We start from the raw sequence: 19,074 nt of genomic DNA on the forward strand, positions 1-19,074 counted from the left end.
AGATTTTGTCTGATCTGACTTGGATTGTGTCAGAACCATAATAGACACTTTAGAAGTTGTAGGATCCAAAGAAACAGTCAGATCCTGAATTTTCATCTTTTTCTCATCTGCAGTTGAGACCAGATGTTTAGCAATCCTTTTGCAGGAAGATTCTGAGGAAGATTTTGATGAGGTGGAAGGCTTCAGCTTTGGAGACTGGGATACGACTTATCCAAAAGCTAATGAAAGAAGAGAGGGAAGGAGATATTTGGCCAAATTAACACAAGGAGCAGGCATCTAAAAATACTTATTTCTGTATGAATGAAGGCAAAGGTCACTGAAGCAAAGACACACTTCAATAGTCTGTCCATCCTCCATGATTCCCTGTTGGGGGGATTGATAGTGGAACTCTTATTGGCTGGTTCCTTCTTTGTGGCTGCCACAAAGACCATGGCATCAACTGGAACCCCCTTTCCCCAAAACTGTCTGCCACAGGTGGTGGTGCCATTATCCTCACCAGTCTTCAAGGTACAGGTTCTATGGAGTCAGGGTCCTTCAATGGCAACCTAGAGATCATGTCTATAAGGTCATCAGTGGGCAGAGTCATCCAGGAAGTAGAGAGTTCTATTCTAAAAGTCTCTAGGAGAATGGATTCTTTCAGAGTAGGGTTGGAGAATGTCTAGCCACTTCTCTGTTTCAGGATTTCTAGGATGTCTCTGAAGGGAACATCTTCAGGAGGTGACAGTGGGGACCTTTTGCCTTAGTCAAAATCCATGTCTTCGGTGACAGACTCCTGTGGGAAGTCAAGGTGCTTCCTCTTTAACATCCTTTTCCTGGGTACTTCCTCAGTGGGATGTTATGGGGAGGTCTCAGAAGAGGAAATCAAAATTCCCTGGGAGAGTACCTGAGGTTTTGCTACAGAACATCCCCATGGAGCACGTTGTGGGGCTCCAGGTGCTGGGGCATCATGGTGTAATAGGTAAGATCTGAGGTGGAAGGTCCCATCAGGACTGCCGAGGCAGCAAAGACTTTTTTTGCAGCCTTGAAGGCAAAGCTCAAAGGAGACAGAGATAAGCTCTGAACCGAGAAACCAGGTTTCTAAATAATCCCCTTTCTCTGATTTGTCGGCACCACCCCAGAGGAGGAAGCTGGAGCCAAACTGTCCAGTGCCAAGGCACCCAGGAACAGAGAAGGCTCCAAAAACATCATAGTCAGATGCTGCACCCTAGACCTGGCAGGCAGGCTTTGGCTTCATGACCTTTCTGGATCTAAAAGATCAGAGGACTCAGAGCCAATATTGGATCCAAAGATAGGGAGATCCTCGGATCCGAGACTGATGGATCTGGACAACTGGGATCATGAAGCCCTAAGACATCAGGTTGTGTTAGACGAAAAACTTGTAGAGGTGGTGTGGTGGAAGATTAGGCAACCTGACCCAGAGGGGTAGGCACCTAGGGAAAAACAATCTATCCCTGTGCCAAGAGGATCTTCCTCACCACTCTCTTCACATCTTCTTCTGTGAGATTTCTGGAAGAGCAAGTAGAGAGTAAATGGAGGGGGATGCTGATCTCTAAAAAAAATATGAAATAAACTTTTCAAGTACTGGGTCAACTGACAGAAAATATGTAGTACAAGGACAATATAGAGTCTCAGAAGGTTATGTCTGATCTGTAGATTTTGTCTGATCTGACTTGGATTGTGTCAGAACCATAATAGACACTTTAGAAGTTGTAGGATCCAAAAAAACAGTCTGATCCTGAATTTTCATCTTTTTCTCATCTGAAGTTGAGACCAGATGTTTAGCAGTCCTTTTACAGGAAGATTCTGAGGAAGATTTTGATGAGGTGGAAGGCTTCAGCTTTGGAGACTGGGATACGACTTATCCAAAAGATTATTTTACATTCAGTTAAGGCTCTTGGATTAAATCCATGGCAAATCAAGCAATCTTCCTGAAAGTGTAATAGACCCAAGCAGTACACACATAGTGAGTGTGCATCTTAGAGAGGCAACTTATGTCCACATTTGGAACATTTCTTGAAATCCACAGGTTTGTCAGTCATCATGTAATATACATATATATATATATATATATATATATATATATATATATATATGTCAACAATAATAATGCATGAAAATTCTTAAGATAAAAACAATTCAAAATAGTAAGTGACTCTCTTTTTTCCTTTTCTTTTTCTTTATACAGGATGGAAGAAGAAAAGCAAATGAATACCATCAATGGTCTGAAGAACTACGACCAAGTTGTAAGGGAAGGGAGATACTAATGACAGTACCTAGCAGTACCAAGTACAACAGAGCAAGGGAAGACATCAGAAGCAGTACACAAAGAAAGAATAGCAGAAGAGAAGGGGAGGCAAGGAAATACCAACGATGGTATGTCAGAAATACGCCAAAGTCATAAGGGTGAGGGAGAATAAACAGTAGAGATCCTAAACCACAAACAGTAAAGACTAAACATTAAAAGGTAAGCTAAAGAAAAAAAATTTTTCAATGGAAGGAATTATGAAGAAAAAGACTTTACTTATCCAGTACAGCTTGAGAGAAAATGATAGACCATATCTGTTAGCTAGAAGCAGCAAATGAGATCTGAAATAATTGGCAGGGTGCATTGTGGGTAAGGGTGAAGCTCAAGACATCTGTTGGCTGCAAGCTTTAGCATAGGCCAAGATGGATCTGACAGAACAAATCCAAACCTATTCATTTTCGAGAGAATGAAGAATGACAACATCCGATATACATAATTTCTGTATGACCCAAAAGAGACACAGCTGTGTTCTGTTTCCTAGTTTAAATATGCAATTAAAAGCAGAATACAAGTTAAACATAGTGTAAAGAAAATAAATCATGATATACAAAATAGAGGAAGACAATAAAGTAATAAAAAATACAATAAAGCAAAAATAAATTAACCTTTCCCTCATAGCAAATTGTTGCAGAGTCTGGGTGAGCTTTTCCAATAAAGTGTTATAGATACATAATATGTGGAATGAGTAAAGTCATACAGATTGATAAACCGTGTGTGTATTCTAAAATTTACTCTCAGACACAACAGATTATAGCTATATTTATAAAATCTTATGCAAAACATTTCGGCTCCATAAAGGAGATGATAATTTGTTCTAGTAACATCCAGGTAACCTAGATACTGAAATTAAATTATATTATATTGAAAAAGAACTGCGCAAACTGTATCCAAACAAAGCACAGGAAGGAGACAGAATTAGTAATAATGACCTGAGAAAACTTCAGCAAGAAGTTACAGTATCATTTTATCTATCATTTATTAGGCTGTATAAACATGGAGAGATTCCTCAAGATTGGAGACATGCCCTTATTAAACTTGTCTTTAAGGGAAAGGGCAGTAAAGCAAACCCAGATTCATATAGACCCTTAAGTCTACTATCATGCTGTGGAAAAATTGGAAAAGTTAATATTGCATAAGTTATTGTCAGAATTAGAAAGGTTGAGACTTGAAACCATATATCAGCATGCATATGATGAAAACAGATCTATTACTACCTATAACATGATGTTCTACAATGATATGATAACAGCTATGAATGAAAAATTGTGCTGTGATGTCATTTATATAGATTTAACTTCAGCACTTGACAGGGTCATGCACAAAACACTGACCGATAAATTAGAACAACTAGGTATTGATGTATTCTTGATAAGATGGACAGCTGCATGATTTACAAAGAGGACATGGCAAGTGTCATTCAACAATTCGGCAGACAAAATTCTTGGTTACAGTCCAGATGTCTGACAGAGCTCTGTCCTAGGTCCGTACATGTTTAGATTGTATCTTTTAGACCTTTTTCATCTGAGGTGGTCTACAGTCTGTATGCAGATGACCTGAAATTGGTTAAACTGATTACAAGTTTGCAAAAGAACCTGAACTCCAAACACTTATTATTGGGATCGCCATATAGTGCAGAACTTGGGACTTGCCGGTTTCCTCACTGTAGTGCGATCTCGGAGTTGGTATATTTAAGTAGCAGGGGGTGTTGGGGGGCACAGCTCTCTATGTGTGGGGTACAAGAGGGCTTGCTCCCCTGCAAAAACATAGAGGTAAGTTGTTTTGTTTTATTTTCTTGTGTTTTAGTTTTGTTTCGGAGTTTCAAAACTTTGCAGATATAGTCTTTGCCATATGGTCTTCTGAGTTCTGAAACTTTGGCGATCTGCTAGGGATATATATATATATATATATATATATATATATATATATATATATATATATATATATATATATAGTGTAAATTCCTCAAATGCCCCCTCTGCCTCACTTGATGCCATCACTTGATTTTTTTTTTTTACATTTCAGAACTAATCCTGCATCTATTCTAGCTCGTTACTCTAATTACTGTCTTTCTTGGTAATTCATAACTTACCCTGCAACACTCAGCCCATCTTCTCCACTTTTAACACCTTATGTGATCTTCTATACTATATCTATCTTTTATGTCATTCTTTTCATCTATCAGCACTGGGAATTACCTAGTTAACTCACAGAAATCAATTGATTTGAGGATTTCCTTATTGTAATTATTTTATTCCTTCTGTATTTAACTATAACTCATTTGTATACCACTGCATAATGGGTTTCCTTATGAAATTTCTTATTTCTTCTGTATTTGACTGTAACTCTTTTTTGAAATCACTTGTAAGTGTCATAGAATGTGGAGCTGATGACTGCTTTATGAAACTTGTGGATCTTGTTTCCTTTAAGTTGTTCTTATGAAACTCTGGATTTTGTTTTCTTTAAATTGTTTGAAACTTTGGAAATGTCATATTATTATTGTGACCTTGGAGCTTTTCTCCCTGGGCCTCCACTGATAATGGGCTCATTCTGGCCTAGTGGACTTTCCTGGTAAACAAATGTCAATAAAATAAATAAATAAATAAATAAATATATATATATATATATATATATATATATATATATATATATATATACACACACACACACACACACACACACACACACACACACACACACACACACACATATACACAAATACAGACACACTCTTTTTCCACATTTATTACAGTCATAATTTGGTTCAATCAGCTATTATGCCAGCATTAATAGTCTGATTTTGTTCGATTTTAGTACTGTGTTCGTTGCTCATTTCAGTGCAAACTTTAAATAACATACCAGCATTGCCATGGGAATTTCAGAAATGTATTTCATTTGAATGAACTTGTCAGAAATCCATCTATTTTGCTTATATTCCTTGTCTTTAATAAAGAAGGGAACAGGGCCGCCATGGCAAGTAATATTTTTGTGGGTCTGCATGATTAATAGAATTTTTTACAATAAAGAATCAGTGTAACAGAATACTGAAAAATGTTAACATTTCAGAATACTAATATAAAGCACAGGATTTGTTATTGAAATTCTTTCCCTTCAGGATCTGGTCATATTAATAAGCATACTTTTATAGGAGAAAAGTCAGCTTCAAGAAAATGACCGCAAAATGTTGCACAAGTTTAAAAAAGTATATGAATCATCTGCATTTATGTTCACTGGTCATGTTCTGTAAATGAAAATGAACTTTGTCTGCAGATGTTTCTGCAGTGCAATAGCATTTATAATAATATGTATTCTCATTATATGAATAATAGACTCATCTGAAGATATACAGAACGATTTTCTCAAAGCATGGAGCTGAATGCAGTTCTAGAAGCTCTATGGGATATAATGGGGCATAAATATTGCAGGTTTAGCATGACACTCTGCTTGCTTTTTAAATACCGTATTTACCTGTTTCCTTTCTCGAGAGGCAGAAGGTGGTGAATTTAGCTGTGCCTGTAACAATAAAAAGAAATTAATGTGCATTGTCCAAATCAAATTAAATCATATTAAATTTGTAAGCAACATTAGCGATACAGTATTAATCCTCAGGGCATTATTTTTTTCAAGTACATCACATTCTCCATTGAATTAATGGCATGGAATTTATTACATCCTGTATGGAAAGTATCTGAAATGATTTAATGCAATGAACAGAAGCTATATCTGAACTGATAGTATTAGCGTTTACTGCAAAATACCACAGCACTGTTCCTCTAAATTAATGAAAACTTGTCATTCATTCACTCAATTACACATCAGCATAACTGGTATTAAGTATTTTTACATTAAGTACTTTGGACACACATTAGCTACCTAAGGAAGAGAATAATATTTTGAAAAAATCAACAGGAAACCCAGATGAGTCAGAAAATAAGTTCACATTGCTTTCTCTATCGTGTTTTCCCAGACAAAAAAGAAAAGCTTTTGTCAATGATAAAATAAGAGCTAGGAGAAAATCTTAATTTAATGCCCTTCCTCAGAGGTGCATGTGAAAATGAAATGTTCTGCTTTTATTCACCAAATTTATTTGGCCAACAGATATTCGTGCAAATTTTGCACATGTACTTTGTGTACCAAATTAACATGGTAAGTCACCCTTGATAGTATGTCCAAGCCGTGATTTGAAACATCAGAAAGAAATACAAGCCACTTATCCATGTGTTTTAATTGATCACATTTCAATGACAATTCACCTCAAAACCGTGTTTGAAAAATAGCAGTAAATGCAGAAAAGAAATCGAATCGGTCTTGGTTTTCTCTTTTAAAGTTGTACAACTAATATGCTTGGAAGTTAAATCAATCAACTAAGAGAGAGATTACCAGATTTCAGGAAAAACTTGTTTGGATACGCATCAAAAATATGACTTACAAAACACCAGTAAATCCAAGTTCTAATTCAGTCAGATAAACAGAAGTGCTATGTAGTAGTGATGATATGTTATTGCTCATATGGTAACCAGTAAAAAAGAAAATATATCATAAACCATAAGTAAGTGTTCAAACACAAAACAGAATAAGCTATATTATGCAAAAGCACTGACTAAAAAATGTGTCATATAATGCTAACAAAGATAAACTAGCAAAAGGGAGATCTCTACACACACACACACACACACACACACACACACACACACACACACACACACACACAAGTGACCATCAATTACATCCCCTTGTAGGACAGCATTCACTCAGATGTTTGTTTGCAATCAAATAAATTATCATAATATACATAAATATATTATTTGCATACATAAATAATAACCAAAAAGTGTACTTCAGCTCACTGCTGTGAAAATTATGCAGTACATCCCATTACATTTTCCCCATGCCCTCCCAAACGTTCACTTCAAGAACCAGAGACATAAACCCCACAAATTGAGAACATTTTTGAAATATTTATCTTATAAACTTAGTTGCTAGAATAACAAGCTTTGCATTTTCTGAAGGACACAACGTCTGAAACTCATTCACCTGTAATATTTTGTGACTGCAGTCAATGGCACTTTGCTAGTATGCCACATATTTACAAGGAACAGACTAAAATAGCCCTCAACTCCTTTGAGTAAGAATTCTGAACAAAGTTAAAAATAATGCAGGAGACAAAGACCCCTAAAGGGATATAATTTAAATATTATTGTTTATCTATTTGTTAACCAAGTAAACACACTGCAGAAAATGTGCTTTTTCAGGGATGAACCACAGTAGGAAAATAGCAGTGAAAGGATTCAAAACCCAACATTTTTACCACCGGAAGAAGTTTATTAATATCTCAAACCCTTACATGCAGAATAACTTTAATCACCAAAAAAAAAATTAACAGAACTGCAACCAGTGATGCATGGAGATGCATTTTCTGAACAGCAAGAGCTATGAAACTCTAATAACTGGCATTAGTGGCTGCCTGTAATCTTCAGTAATTTAATCAAACAAAGAATGAATGAATGAATGAATGAAGGAAAGTCTGGCAGCTACTTCAGAGGATTAGTGCACCATCTTTTGACTTAGCTTTTCTGTCTTGCTTCATAGGAATCCCCAGTAGTGTGCTCGCATTCCCCTCAGCAAAAGTTACATCCTGTGTCTTGGCCAACCTCCAAACTGAAGACTGTTTCCCCTTTCACTGTACGCGTGCACACTACTGGTCCCCCCCCCACCCATTTCTCTCTTCCTATAGTACTCCTAGGTCAATTACTTAAAACTGTTTTCCCTTGGAAAAAGTTTACCTATGTACCTGCAGCCCATACTTCTTTTGTTTTTCCCTGCAGAAGTGGTGGTCCTTTTCATCACTCTGTACTAGATTAGTAGCATAATATTTGTAGGAAATACTGCACCACAATGACCTGGAATTAACTTAGCTTGTTTTTTCTGTTTTCTTTTTAGCAGCTGGCTTAGTCCAGTTTTTCTGACCCACAACCTTGCATTACTTTGTGTCTACCCCCCTCCCCACCTTGAACCTGCACACTTCCCCTCCCACTCCTGCTTAATTACAGAGGTATCAAAAAGCCTGATGTAGAAAGGCACCATTTTTTGACGTAGCTTTTCTGCCTTGCTTCATAGGAATCCCCAGTAGTGTGCTCGCATGTAAGTACTACCTGGTATTGTTTTTGTTTGTGACTATTACTGCTATTTCTGAGAAGTTTCACACATGGTATGCATTTTTTGTCATGCATATTTCTGGTTGGTAACAGCTCTATCTGGTCACTTGTTTTCTGGAGTTGCATTTCGGCATTTTTGTTATTTTTTTCCTTTACTCTATTTGCCCTGCATATGAGTGTTTTTGTTGTGCCAGTATAGAATTGTATTTATAGCATACTGTGACTTTAAATAACAGGTAAAATAATGCTTTATTCAATAATGTGAATACTGTCACCTGCTATGTGTACTTTTAGATCAGTATCCTGTTTGGCAATTAGAGTAGAAGTTATTGTGACCTTTGGGGGATACAACTGACTCTGTATCTGCATAACATCACTGTTATTTCTGACTGTTAGCTGGAGAATGTAGCATCTTAGCAGTAAGTTGTTTCTGTAGCACAACACTGATTCCTGACCTTTAGTGCAGGATGTTAAACTGTGTGTAGCATCTTAGAAGTTACTTGTGTTTCTGTAGCATACCACTCTTGTTCCTGACTTTTAATGGAGAATGCTAAATAGAGTATAGCAGCTTAGTAGATACTATTTATGTCTTCATAACCTTTATAACAATACACAGTAGTGTAGTGTATGTTATAATAGCTTGGTATCAACTGCAGTTACCTTTTTGTTTTGTTTTTTTATCTGCTATCCTTGCATTTGGTGTTATTCATAGAATTTTGCTGTTTCTTACAAGGTATGCTGCTCCACCCCTGCATTCTCTATCTCAGTTACTTGGTAATCAGAGTGTTTGAAAACTTCAACCTAATACTTACCTCCTTTTCCTTTTTACTTCCAGTCCCCTCAGCAAAAGTTACATCCTGTGTCTTGACCAACCTCCAATCATCCCAAGGCAGTCTCGTTGCCCTGCACTGTGAGACCCTGCGTCGGTGGAACACTAAAGTGCTTTCAGCTATACTAGTGTATGCTAGAGTTGTATTTTATCTGTCCTCCAAACTGAAGACTATTTCCGCTTTCACTGTATGCGTGCATAATACTGCCCCCACCCATTTCTCTCTTTCTATAGTACTCTTAGGTCAATTACTTAAAACTACTTTCTCTTGGAAAAAGTTTACCTATGTACCTGCGGCCCATACTTCTTTTTTTTTTTTTCCTGCAGAAGTGGTGGCCCTTTTCACCACTCTGTACTAGATGAGTAGCATAACCCCCCCCCTCCCCACCTTGAACCTGCACACCTCCCCTCCCACTCCTGCTTAATTACAGAGGTACCAAAAAGCCTGATGTAGAAAAGCACCATCTTTTGACTTAGATTTTCAGCCTTGCTTCATAGGAATCCCAGTAGTGTGCTCACATGTAAGTAACCCACTGCCTCTAGGTGGCTCCATACTATTAGTGCATCCAAGTGCCCCATCTGCCCACTAGGTGGCTCCATACTATTAGCTTTAGGGTCTCTAAATTCCTTTACCTACTCTTCATCAATTCCCCCAAACACAGTTCTTAGTCATCTCTTTATTATTATTCTCTCTCACACTGTGGTCCCAGTATAACCATACAAATATTCGAATGTAGTAACACAGCAACTCAGGAACAATAGGATGGTAGAAGTAGTAACTGCTCGTGCGACAGGACAGTAAAATCAAACGTATTTTAATAAAAGAATGATATGATATATCAACAACAGTTACAGGTTAAGCGCTTTCGACTGTTACCCAGTCTTCTTCAGAACAATGCCAGTAAAATTACTTGTTACATTTATATGGTAGTAGCAGTATGTTAATTGAATAATTGGAGAATCATAAAAAAACGCCAACATTCTTAAAGCCACAAGAACACACTCAACACAAGAACCCTGTGTCAATATTTATACAACAAAAATATAAGAATATTATAAGAATATAAATAATAAATAATAAATACAGAAAATGATAAAAATAATAATCATTCCTAATGAAGAACTAGGAATGGTGATACTACAAATATTTTATTACTAATGTATGCTGTTTTCATGTAGAAAATTATTATAAAAGGTTTAAAACATATAATTGGATCTGTGAAACAGTATAATATATATTTCTCTCTATATGGGTAATCTATGTAATATTCAATAAAAGTAATCAATACAAGTAATGATATAATCAGTATATGATATAATCAGTAATATTGTGGGAGCTAAGTGATACCAAAAATTATTCCAAAGCTAAAAAAGGTTTGATGCTAATATAAATGTAACAAGTAATTTTACTGGCATTGTTCTGAAGAAGACTGGGTAACAGTCGAAAGCGCTTAACCTGTAACTGTTGTTGATATATCATATCATTCTTTTATTAAAATACGCTTGATTTTACTGTCCTGTCGCACGAGCAGTTACTACTTCTACCATACAAATATTTCCTTATATCACACTGCTATAATCCCACTTCTATCTTTTTTAAGCCTCATACCTTCTTATATATCTCACCACACTTACCTTCAGACTTCAGCACTCCATTGATTGTTCTCCTTGATCTTATTCTTCTTTTGGCTCTACTCGCTCCGTTCGCCCTGAGGGCTCACTTTGCTCCCCTACCCTGCCCCCAATTCTCACCTGCCCCCAGTTGTCCCACACTTATTATCACCTTGCCACTCCCTCTCATCTGACACCACTCCCACTCATCAGAATCAATCAGCATTAACCAATCATTCACAGGACCCAGCCCTATTACTCAAACTCTCACCAGTCTCTCACTATATGCTAATTATAAACACCCCAACTTTATTTTAAACAAGCATTACTCAAATACCCCTACAATGCCTCCACATACTTTTAACAAATCTTCAAACTCTAATCCTATTTACTGCCTAACACCCCCACTTATAATTCTCTTTCTTCTCACAGCCTATGAATACCAACACCTCCCTGACACCCACTACCCTAGAAACAAAACCAATACTACTAATCAACCACATAATTCTAACCAACCTCTCATCAAACTCTTCTAATGCAAAAACTCAACATCCCATTTGTGCTTCATATAGTAATCCTAGAACTAAATACTACCACAAACTCTTATTAATACTCCAGAAACTTGTTATTAGATTACTACCTAACCTCATAGTGGATGGTGACATCCACCCCAACCCAGGCCTAACCCCACCTGTTACTATTAGCCCCACAAATAACACCCATACTAGCCTATAAAACTCAAATAATGCCCCCAACTCACTCCTAGTGTGTCACCTAAACATTAGAAGTATAAACAAGAAAATTCACTACTTACATGCCCTCCTGGATGTCCACTCCCCTGATATACTATGCCTTACTGAGACCTGGCTCAAGCCTACTACCATTGATAATGAGATTATACCCCCAGCATACAATATATTAAGACTTGATCACATCTCTAAGAAAGAGGGGGGGGGGTGGCCATCTTATATAAATCCACTCTGGAAGTATCCAAAACTAGTACCCCAAATGCCTTGTTTACTAACAATGCAGAAATACTCATCAGAAAGGTCCAACTCAACAAACGTAAATCTATAAACATTGTATGTATCTATATTCCCCCAGGTGACAACACAAATACCTTGGAGGGTATCCTCCAGTGGCTCTCCACAAACTGCCACCAGGAAACTATTATTCTCAGGGATGTTAATATCGACTGGAATACTTGCTCTTCAGACTTCCCCTCACCCATATAAATTTGCATGGCTTCTCCCAGATGATATCTTCCCTAACCAGAATCAATACGCCTAACAAAAAGGAAAGTATCCTAGACTGGATATTAATAAACAATCTACCCCAGATATATAAAACAGGCATCCTACCTGACGACTTTATTGATCACTTCCTGACCTATATAATTAGAAAAAGAAATGACATCCCTCAACAATCTTCCTTTAAAACCATTAGAAGTTGTAAGAACTTTATCCAGACTAAATTTCAGAATAAACTTAACACATGTGAATGGTCCAACCTATGGCTACTTCCACTAAATGAAGCGGTCTCATACTTTAACTCTACATTTCTTGCTATCCTGGATAACCATGCTCCCCCATGCACTATTAGAACCAATAACAAAGTAGCACCATGGCTGTCCAATGATATAAGACAAATTCTTAGCAGAACCAAAGCGTGGACCTCCTGGAGAACCACTAAATCCCCAAAAGTCCACCTTATATATTTAATTATTTATTTTATTTTATTTTACATTTGTTGACCGGGCTAGTCTAACTGGATATATGTCCATTTTCAGTAGAGGCCTGGGGAGAAAAGCTCCAGGTGTAATACATAGTAAAAAATATAAAAAAATCAGTCTATATAAAAATTAAGACAGTCAAATCCATAAACAGTTAACGATGAATTCACAAAAATTAGTATACATAAAAAGTTAAGACAGGTAAATCCTTAAACACATAAAAATAAATTGCCAAATTGAAAATATATATATATATATATATATATATATATATATATATATATATATATATATATATATATATATATATATATACACATATATAAACAGCTGAGAAATTATACTAAGAAGTCTATTATGCTAGGCAAAAATAATTACTACTGTAATCTGCAAAAGCACCAAAATCAACCACAAAAAGTCTGGTCATGCATAAACTTATCAACCCAAGCCAATCAACTACCCCTACTCCCTTAACTACCCTCCAACAACCTCCTAAAATTGTTACTAACACCTTTAACACTTTCTTTACAGAAACCGTGCAATCCCTAGCCAGTAAGCTATCTCCCTATACCCCAAGTACCACCAACCCCACACCTGATAATAAGATCCCCTTTAAGCTTGATCCAGTACCAACATATTTTATTAAGTCCCTACTTAAAAAACTGAAACCCACCACCCTTTCAGCAGACCTACTAGCTGCAGAATATCTCCAAAAAGCCGCTAATTAAATAGCATATCCCATATCAATTTTAATCAATAGAACTATCCACAAAGCTTATATCCCCCACATCTGGAAAATCTCCCACATTGTTCCTCTTCATAAACGGGGAGATTCCACTGAACTTTCAAATTATAGGCCTATAGCCATTTTGTCTCCCTTGGCACAAATAATGGAAAATGTATCCACAAGCAATCTCTTGCCTATCTGAATCAAAACACTCTCCTAGCCCCCTCCCAGCATGGATTTAGACCCTGCCATAGTACAACCTCAGCCCTTCTCTCCTTCTCCCATACAATAAATCAAAACCGTAATGACAATAAGCTCTCCTCAGCCCTCTTCCTTGACCTATCCAAGGCATTTGATATGATAAATCACCAGCTACTCTTAAACACATTAAAATCACTCTCCATAGATAACCTAGCAATTACCTGGTTTCATTATTACCTAAGTGACAGACAACAAGCTGTACTATGGAAGAATAACCTACCGTCCCTTTTACCAGTAACCCTTGGAGTCCCACAGGGATCTATATTAGGTCCCCTCCTATTCTCCAAATTCATTAATGACCTGTACAAAGTCATCCTTGATGCAACTTGTATTCAGTATGCAGATCACTCAACCCTTATCTCCTCTGCCACCTTCCCCACAGATTTACAATCCCTGTCCCAAATCACTTTCAACAAAGTACAGAACTGTCTCACTGGTCATCAACTACTATTAAACCCAAATAAAACCAAACTATTACTCTTCTCCCCCACTCACAAGGTCCCCTCACCAACTCTCACCATAATATCTAACAATGGTACCATAATTTCCCCAGAACCTAGTACTAAACTACTGGGAGTGATCATCGACAACAACCTCAAGTTTGATGCTCACATAGACAAAACTATTAAAATAGTTAATAAAAAATTTGGCTCTTTATACAGGATTAAACCATTCCTAACCCCATCTGCTAGAACTGTTATTGCCCGTACACATCTGCTATCGACCCTTCTTTATGCCTCACCCATCTTCGTAAACCTAAGCAAATCAAACCTCAATAAATTTACTAGGTGCTACAATAACATTGCCAGATTTGCCACAGGATCAGCTTATAGAACCCATCAGTGCCTTAACCTTCAATTGTTAGACTGGCTTGAACTACCCTATCAACTGCAATACAACCAACTAATAGTTGTTCACAAAATCCTCTACTAACCAGGCAGTACACCCATACTGAAAAATATTATTACCCCTTACAGTAACCTAAAATCCCTTCGCTCTTCTAAAATATTGCTAGTGCAAACTGTTAAAACCAACAATTCAGCTAGTGAATCACTATTCTCCAACTCTGCTGGTAAAAACTGGAACCTACTTCCTGCTGAACTCATCACTGACCCCTCTTTATCCCAGTTCAAAAAATCCCTTAGGAAATACCTAAAAATGCATTGGCTTTGTCTCTGTACAAACCATGGCTAACCTCCACTCAAACATAATTCATAAATGAGAACCTCATTACAAGAATAAAATGCTGAAGCTCTAACTGTTTAAAATTCTGTGTATCACCCACCTACTGGAAAGATTAAGTTAACACTACACCATGTATGATAACCACCTTAATATGTGTTTTCCTTTTTCAGATGAAATCTTTAACTATTTCTTTCTCAGCTACTTGCTTCCAACCTTTTCTGTGTGAGAAAAACATGTACCTGTGTGTACATATCGTTAAACAAATCTCAGTTTTGTGATAACTCACTGTAATAATTTCACTGTATTTACACTTGTTTTTGTACATTTTGAGCTTTTCTCCCCAGGCCTCCGCTGAAAATGGACTTGTATCCAGTTGGACTTTCCCAGTTAACAAATGCAAAAAAAAATAAATAAATAATGACCTGCGTTCTTTACTCAGGATTATCAGACCTGATTCTTTCTAGCTCCATCTGGTTCTTAGCAAATGACTTAAGCAAACAGTGCTTCTGGGTTCTCTTATCTAGTTAACAAATAAATAAAAAGGGCAGAGCATAAAATATGAGCATTTTCTGAATGATAACAATTATGCAACTCTACTGACTGCCACTACTCCAATCCAAACTACAGCCTAAGGCACCACAGAAGGCAGAGATTTAACAGTAACACAGTTTATAGAAAAATGCAGCAGTAATTCACTAAATGGAATTCTCCCACAATTGCAAATTAAACTACAAGACTAAGGTTCCATACTGACAACAAATGCCAAACGTTAACTTTTACAAGTAATTCTACTTATGGAAACAGAGGTACAGTGTACTCTATAAATGATACTCAGATCTTGCAGTCATTTACAATTCTCTGACAAAGCTACAAAACTAAAGTCCCAGAATAAGTTATTCAGAGATAGGAGGCAAGCGGGGAGAAGTGAAGCCAGGTAGGAGAGGATCAAGAGAAAACTGAAAAGGGGACAAAGCAAATTGCCAAAGTCCAGAATGTCTCAATTAACAGATCAGAAGGTATGAAATCCAATTCTGTAGTGATGAGGGGGCTGAGTGTAGATAAAAGCCAATGAATCAAAAGTCAAGCTAAGCTGGGTAATCAAGAAGGGGGAAACAGTAAGAAGGCGGGGATGAGGGAGGTTGAGGTGGGACAGAATGCAGAGGATGCAAAGGCATATGGTACTGCTCCAGGAGACCAAATTAGTGGTAAAAGAGAAAGGGAAGCTCATGAGCCCATAGTTTCCCAAAGTGAACCAAACAATAAAGTGGGGGATGTCAAGAGGAGAATGGACACCATTTTTAGAAAAGGGTTTACATGTAGTGGATCAAAGGGTGCAGGAAAGTGGGAAGGGGAAATGTATCGTTTGGCAAGGGAGAATAAATGGAAATATATGGGCAGTAGGGAAACTGTAGGTCACAAACATAGATACAGAAGATTTTTACAGCAGGCTCTTTGAAGAATGACATTAGATAAAATGGATGAATGAGAGATAATTGGATGGGACTTTAATGTCCATTTTCTTTTGTAAAAGAGTATAGCAGAGTGTAGAACAATATATGGCAGGGAAGTCACTCTGAAAAGTGAGAGTACACATTTGCCAGAAACTGCTTCATTCAGATGAGTGGACTATAAAAGATACTAAGGGAAAAGGAGACTCTAAAAAAGGTTGAAAATATAATATGGGAGAGATATATATTAGACCATGCAGTGGAAACAATAAAATCAAGGACAGCGAAGGAACAAAAGTAGGGACTAGGGTGGGGATGGGCAAGCTACAGGTGGAAATATCAGGAAAGGTATCGGCAATTATAAAAAGGAACAGACAGAATGGATATAGTGGAGAAAAACAGAATGGACAATACGGACATGGGAAGCACTAATGGGATGTGGAATCAAGGCAGCAATTATCGTAACAATCATGAGGACAGGTATGAGAGATAATGGGTGGAAAAGGAGGCAAAATGGGGAAAATAGTAAACCTGGAAGGAGAACTTGGCAAGATATAAAGGAAATTATGGAAAATCATACAGATAGAGGCAGTAATAAAAACTGAATGACAAGGGACAGTAGTGACTGCACTGGAAGGAGAACAGTGGTACTGGTAGATCTACTGGTGGATAACTGACAAAGAAAAGGGGAACATCATAACACTGGCGAAAGAGTAAACGATCATGTAGGATAAAGGAAGAGTTAGGGATGCCTTTAAGGAATGCTACCAACAAATACTATTAGGAAGAGAAGAAGAAGAAAAGGGATGCAGTTTGAGAGGTCACAGTCAGTGGAGAAGAACACCAGGTAGGGTGAACATGGTGGAGAAAATGAATGCATAAAGATTAATGAGACACTGATGGCAATGAAAGACTGAAAGGTGTGGAACCCAGATGGATATCAGATTGGCACAAATGGCAATATGGGTAGTTATTAAGTAGTATGCAAGGATAAGCAAAGCAGAGAAAATAAGACACACAATAAAAAGAGCCAGGGAGTTAGTGATCTTAAAGTGGGGGGGGGGTAAGGGGATTACAGACCAATCTCTTTAATAAACACATACATCAGAGTGATGACAAAAGTGCTACAATGGAGAATGGATAAGATTTTGTTGATGATAATACAGGAAAATCAGGATGGCTTTGTGAAGGGAAGAAAATCCTAAATGAATTGGGAGACTGGAACAGACTTTTTATTTATTTATTTATTTTATTTATATTTGTTGACCGGGAGTGTCCGACTGGACTTAGGTCCATTTTCAGCAGAGGCCCGGGGAGAAAAGCTCCACAGTTAAAATAAACAGACAGTAGTTACATTGGATTACATAGCGATTAACAATTTACATAGCAATTACTTACAACATATTTACAGATGAAGAACATAGTACATCAGTAGACAACTAGAATCTTTATCTGTGAAGTACATAACAGTCATTAACAAATGTTACAAGAAGACGTTCCTGCTGTATATGGCTTATGAGCATCTGAGCTTGCTATAATCAAGGTAGTTAGTGGAGTGGCAAGAAAGGTAGTGTTTGGATGGGGTGGGTGATATTAGAGTGGGAGTTGCAAGGGCATAGCTAGCATGTTTTTAGGTGCGCTTTTAATAAAGTTTTGAAGTGGGTGCATGATGGTATGGAGGTAATTGTGGGTGGGAGGGAGTTCCGTAATTTGGCTATGGTGCAAGAGAATAGTGCTTCACCAGCAGAGTTATTGGCTTTAGTGATCTGCAAGTGATTTTTGTTGCTGGATCTTAGTGGTCTGGTAGTGCGATAGGGTTGGAGTAGATTCTGGAGGGATGGAACATTTAGTGGATGGTTTACAGTTGATACCATTGAAGGAGGTGAGGGAGTTCAAGCCAGCCCAGTTCAGCAAGTGAGAGACAGTGGTAATTACGGTAGGATGCCCCTGTGGCAAATTTGGTGATTTTGTTGTAGCAGGTCTCTAGCTTGTTTAGATCGCATTGCCTTAGGTTGGTATATACTGGAGAGGCATAAAGTAGGGTGGAGATAAGGTGGGAATTTGCTATTGAAATCTTTGCTGCTTTGGTGAGAAGTTGCTTATTTCTGTATAGCGCTCCTAGTTTTTTGTGGACTTTTTTTACGGTTATGGATATGTGAATGTCAAATTTTAGTTTATTGTCTATTTCCACTCCTAGCAATTTGGTGTGTTCAGTTGGGTATATAGTGGTGTTGTCTTTTGCTGTGATGTTAAAGTGAGTTGTTTTGAGTATGTCTGGTGGGTTGGAAGATGAGTAGTTTAGATTTGTTTGGGTTGAGTATTAATTGAGCATCAGATAACTAAGTTTCAACAGAGGAAAAGGCTTCCTGTGTGACTTTTTGCAGTTTGGGTAGGGACTGGGCTGAGCAGATGATGGTTGATCATCTGCGTATTGTATGAGTGTGCCATGTTTGGTGGCAGAGGCTAGATTATTGGTGAAAACAGAGAAGAGTAGGGGTCCAAGGATGGATCCTTGGGGAACCCCTATGGAGACAGGTAGTTGGGGAGATATGTCATTCTGCCATACAATGGATTGTTGGCGGTCAGACATGTAACTCTGAAACCAGTTGGTGACTGATTGTGAGAAAGATAGGTTATTGAGGACAGAGATAAGTTGCTTGTGTGGGACCATGTCAAATGCTTTAGATAGGTCTAGGAAAGTAGCACAGGAGAGATAGCCATTATTTTTATGCTGAAGGATAGTGTTAGTAAAGGAGAGTAAGGCAGTGGTGTTGCTATGGTTTGGTCGGAAACCATGCTGAGTACTGGAAAGGAGGTTGTTAGT

The 19,074-nt window shown here is 37.5% G+C and overlaps 1 protein-coding gene across 12 annotated transcripts in view; it reads right to left on the reverse strand.

Moving 5' to 3' along the window:
• Nucleotides 1–19,074, reverse strand: part of LOC122795548 (muscular LMNA interacting protein) — a 2,709,240-nt gene that overhangs the window by 850,940 nt on the left and 1,839,226 nt on the right. For all 12 annotated transcript variants that reach the window (XM_044063771.1, XM_044063763.1, XM_044063765.1 and 9 more), the window contains one exon: nucleotides 5,771–5,815. In XM_044063771.1, coding sequence (XP_043919706.1) covers nucleotides 5,771–5,815 — 45 coding nt within the window. The remainder of the gene's footprint in view (nucleotides 1–5,770; nucleotides 5,816–19,074) is intronic.

This window comes from Protopterus annectens, chromosome 2.part2, assembly GCF_019279795.1.
Source record: "Protopterus annectens isolate FY-2018-M chromosome 2.part2, PAN1.0, whole genome shotgun sequence".
NCBI lineage: Eukaryota > Metazoa > Chordata > Ceratodontiformes > Protopteridae > Protopterus > Protopterus annectens.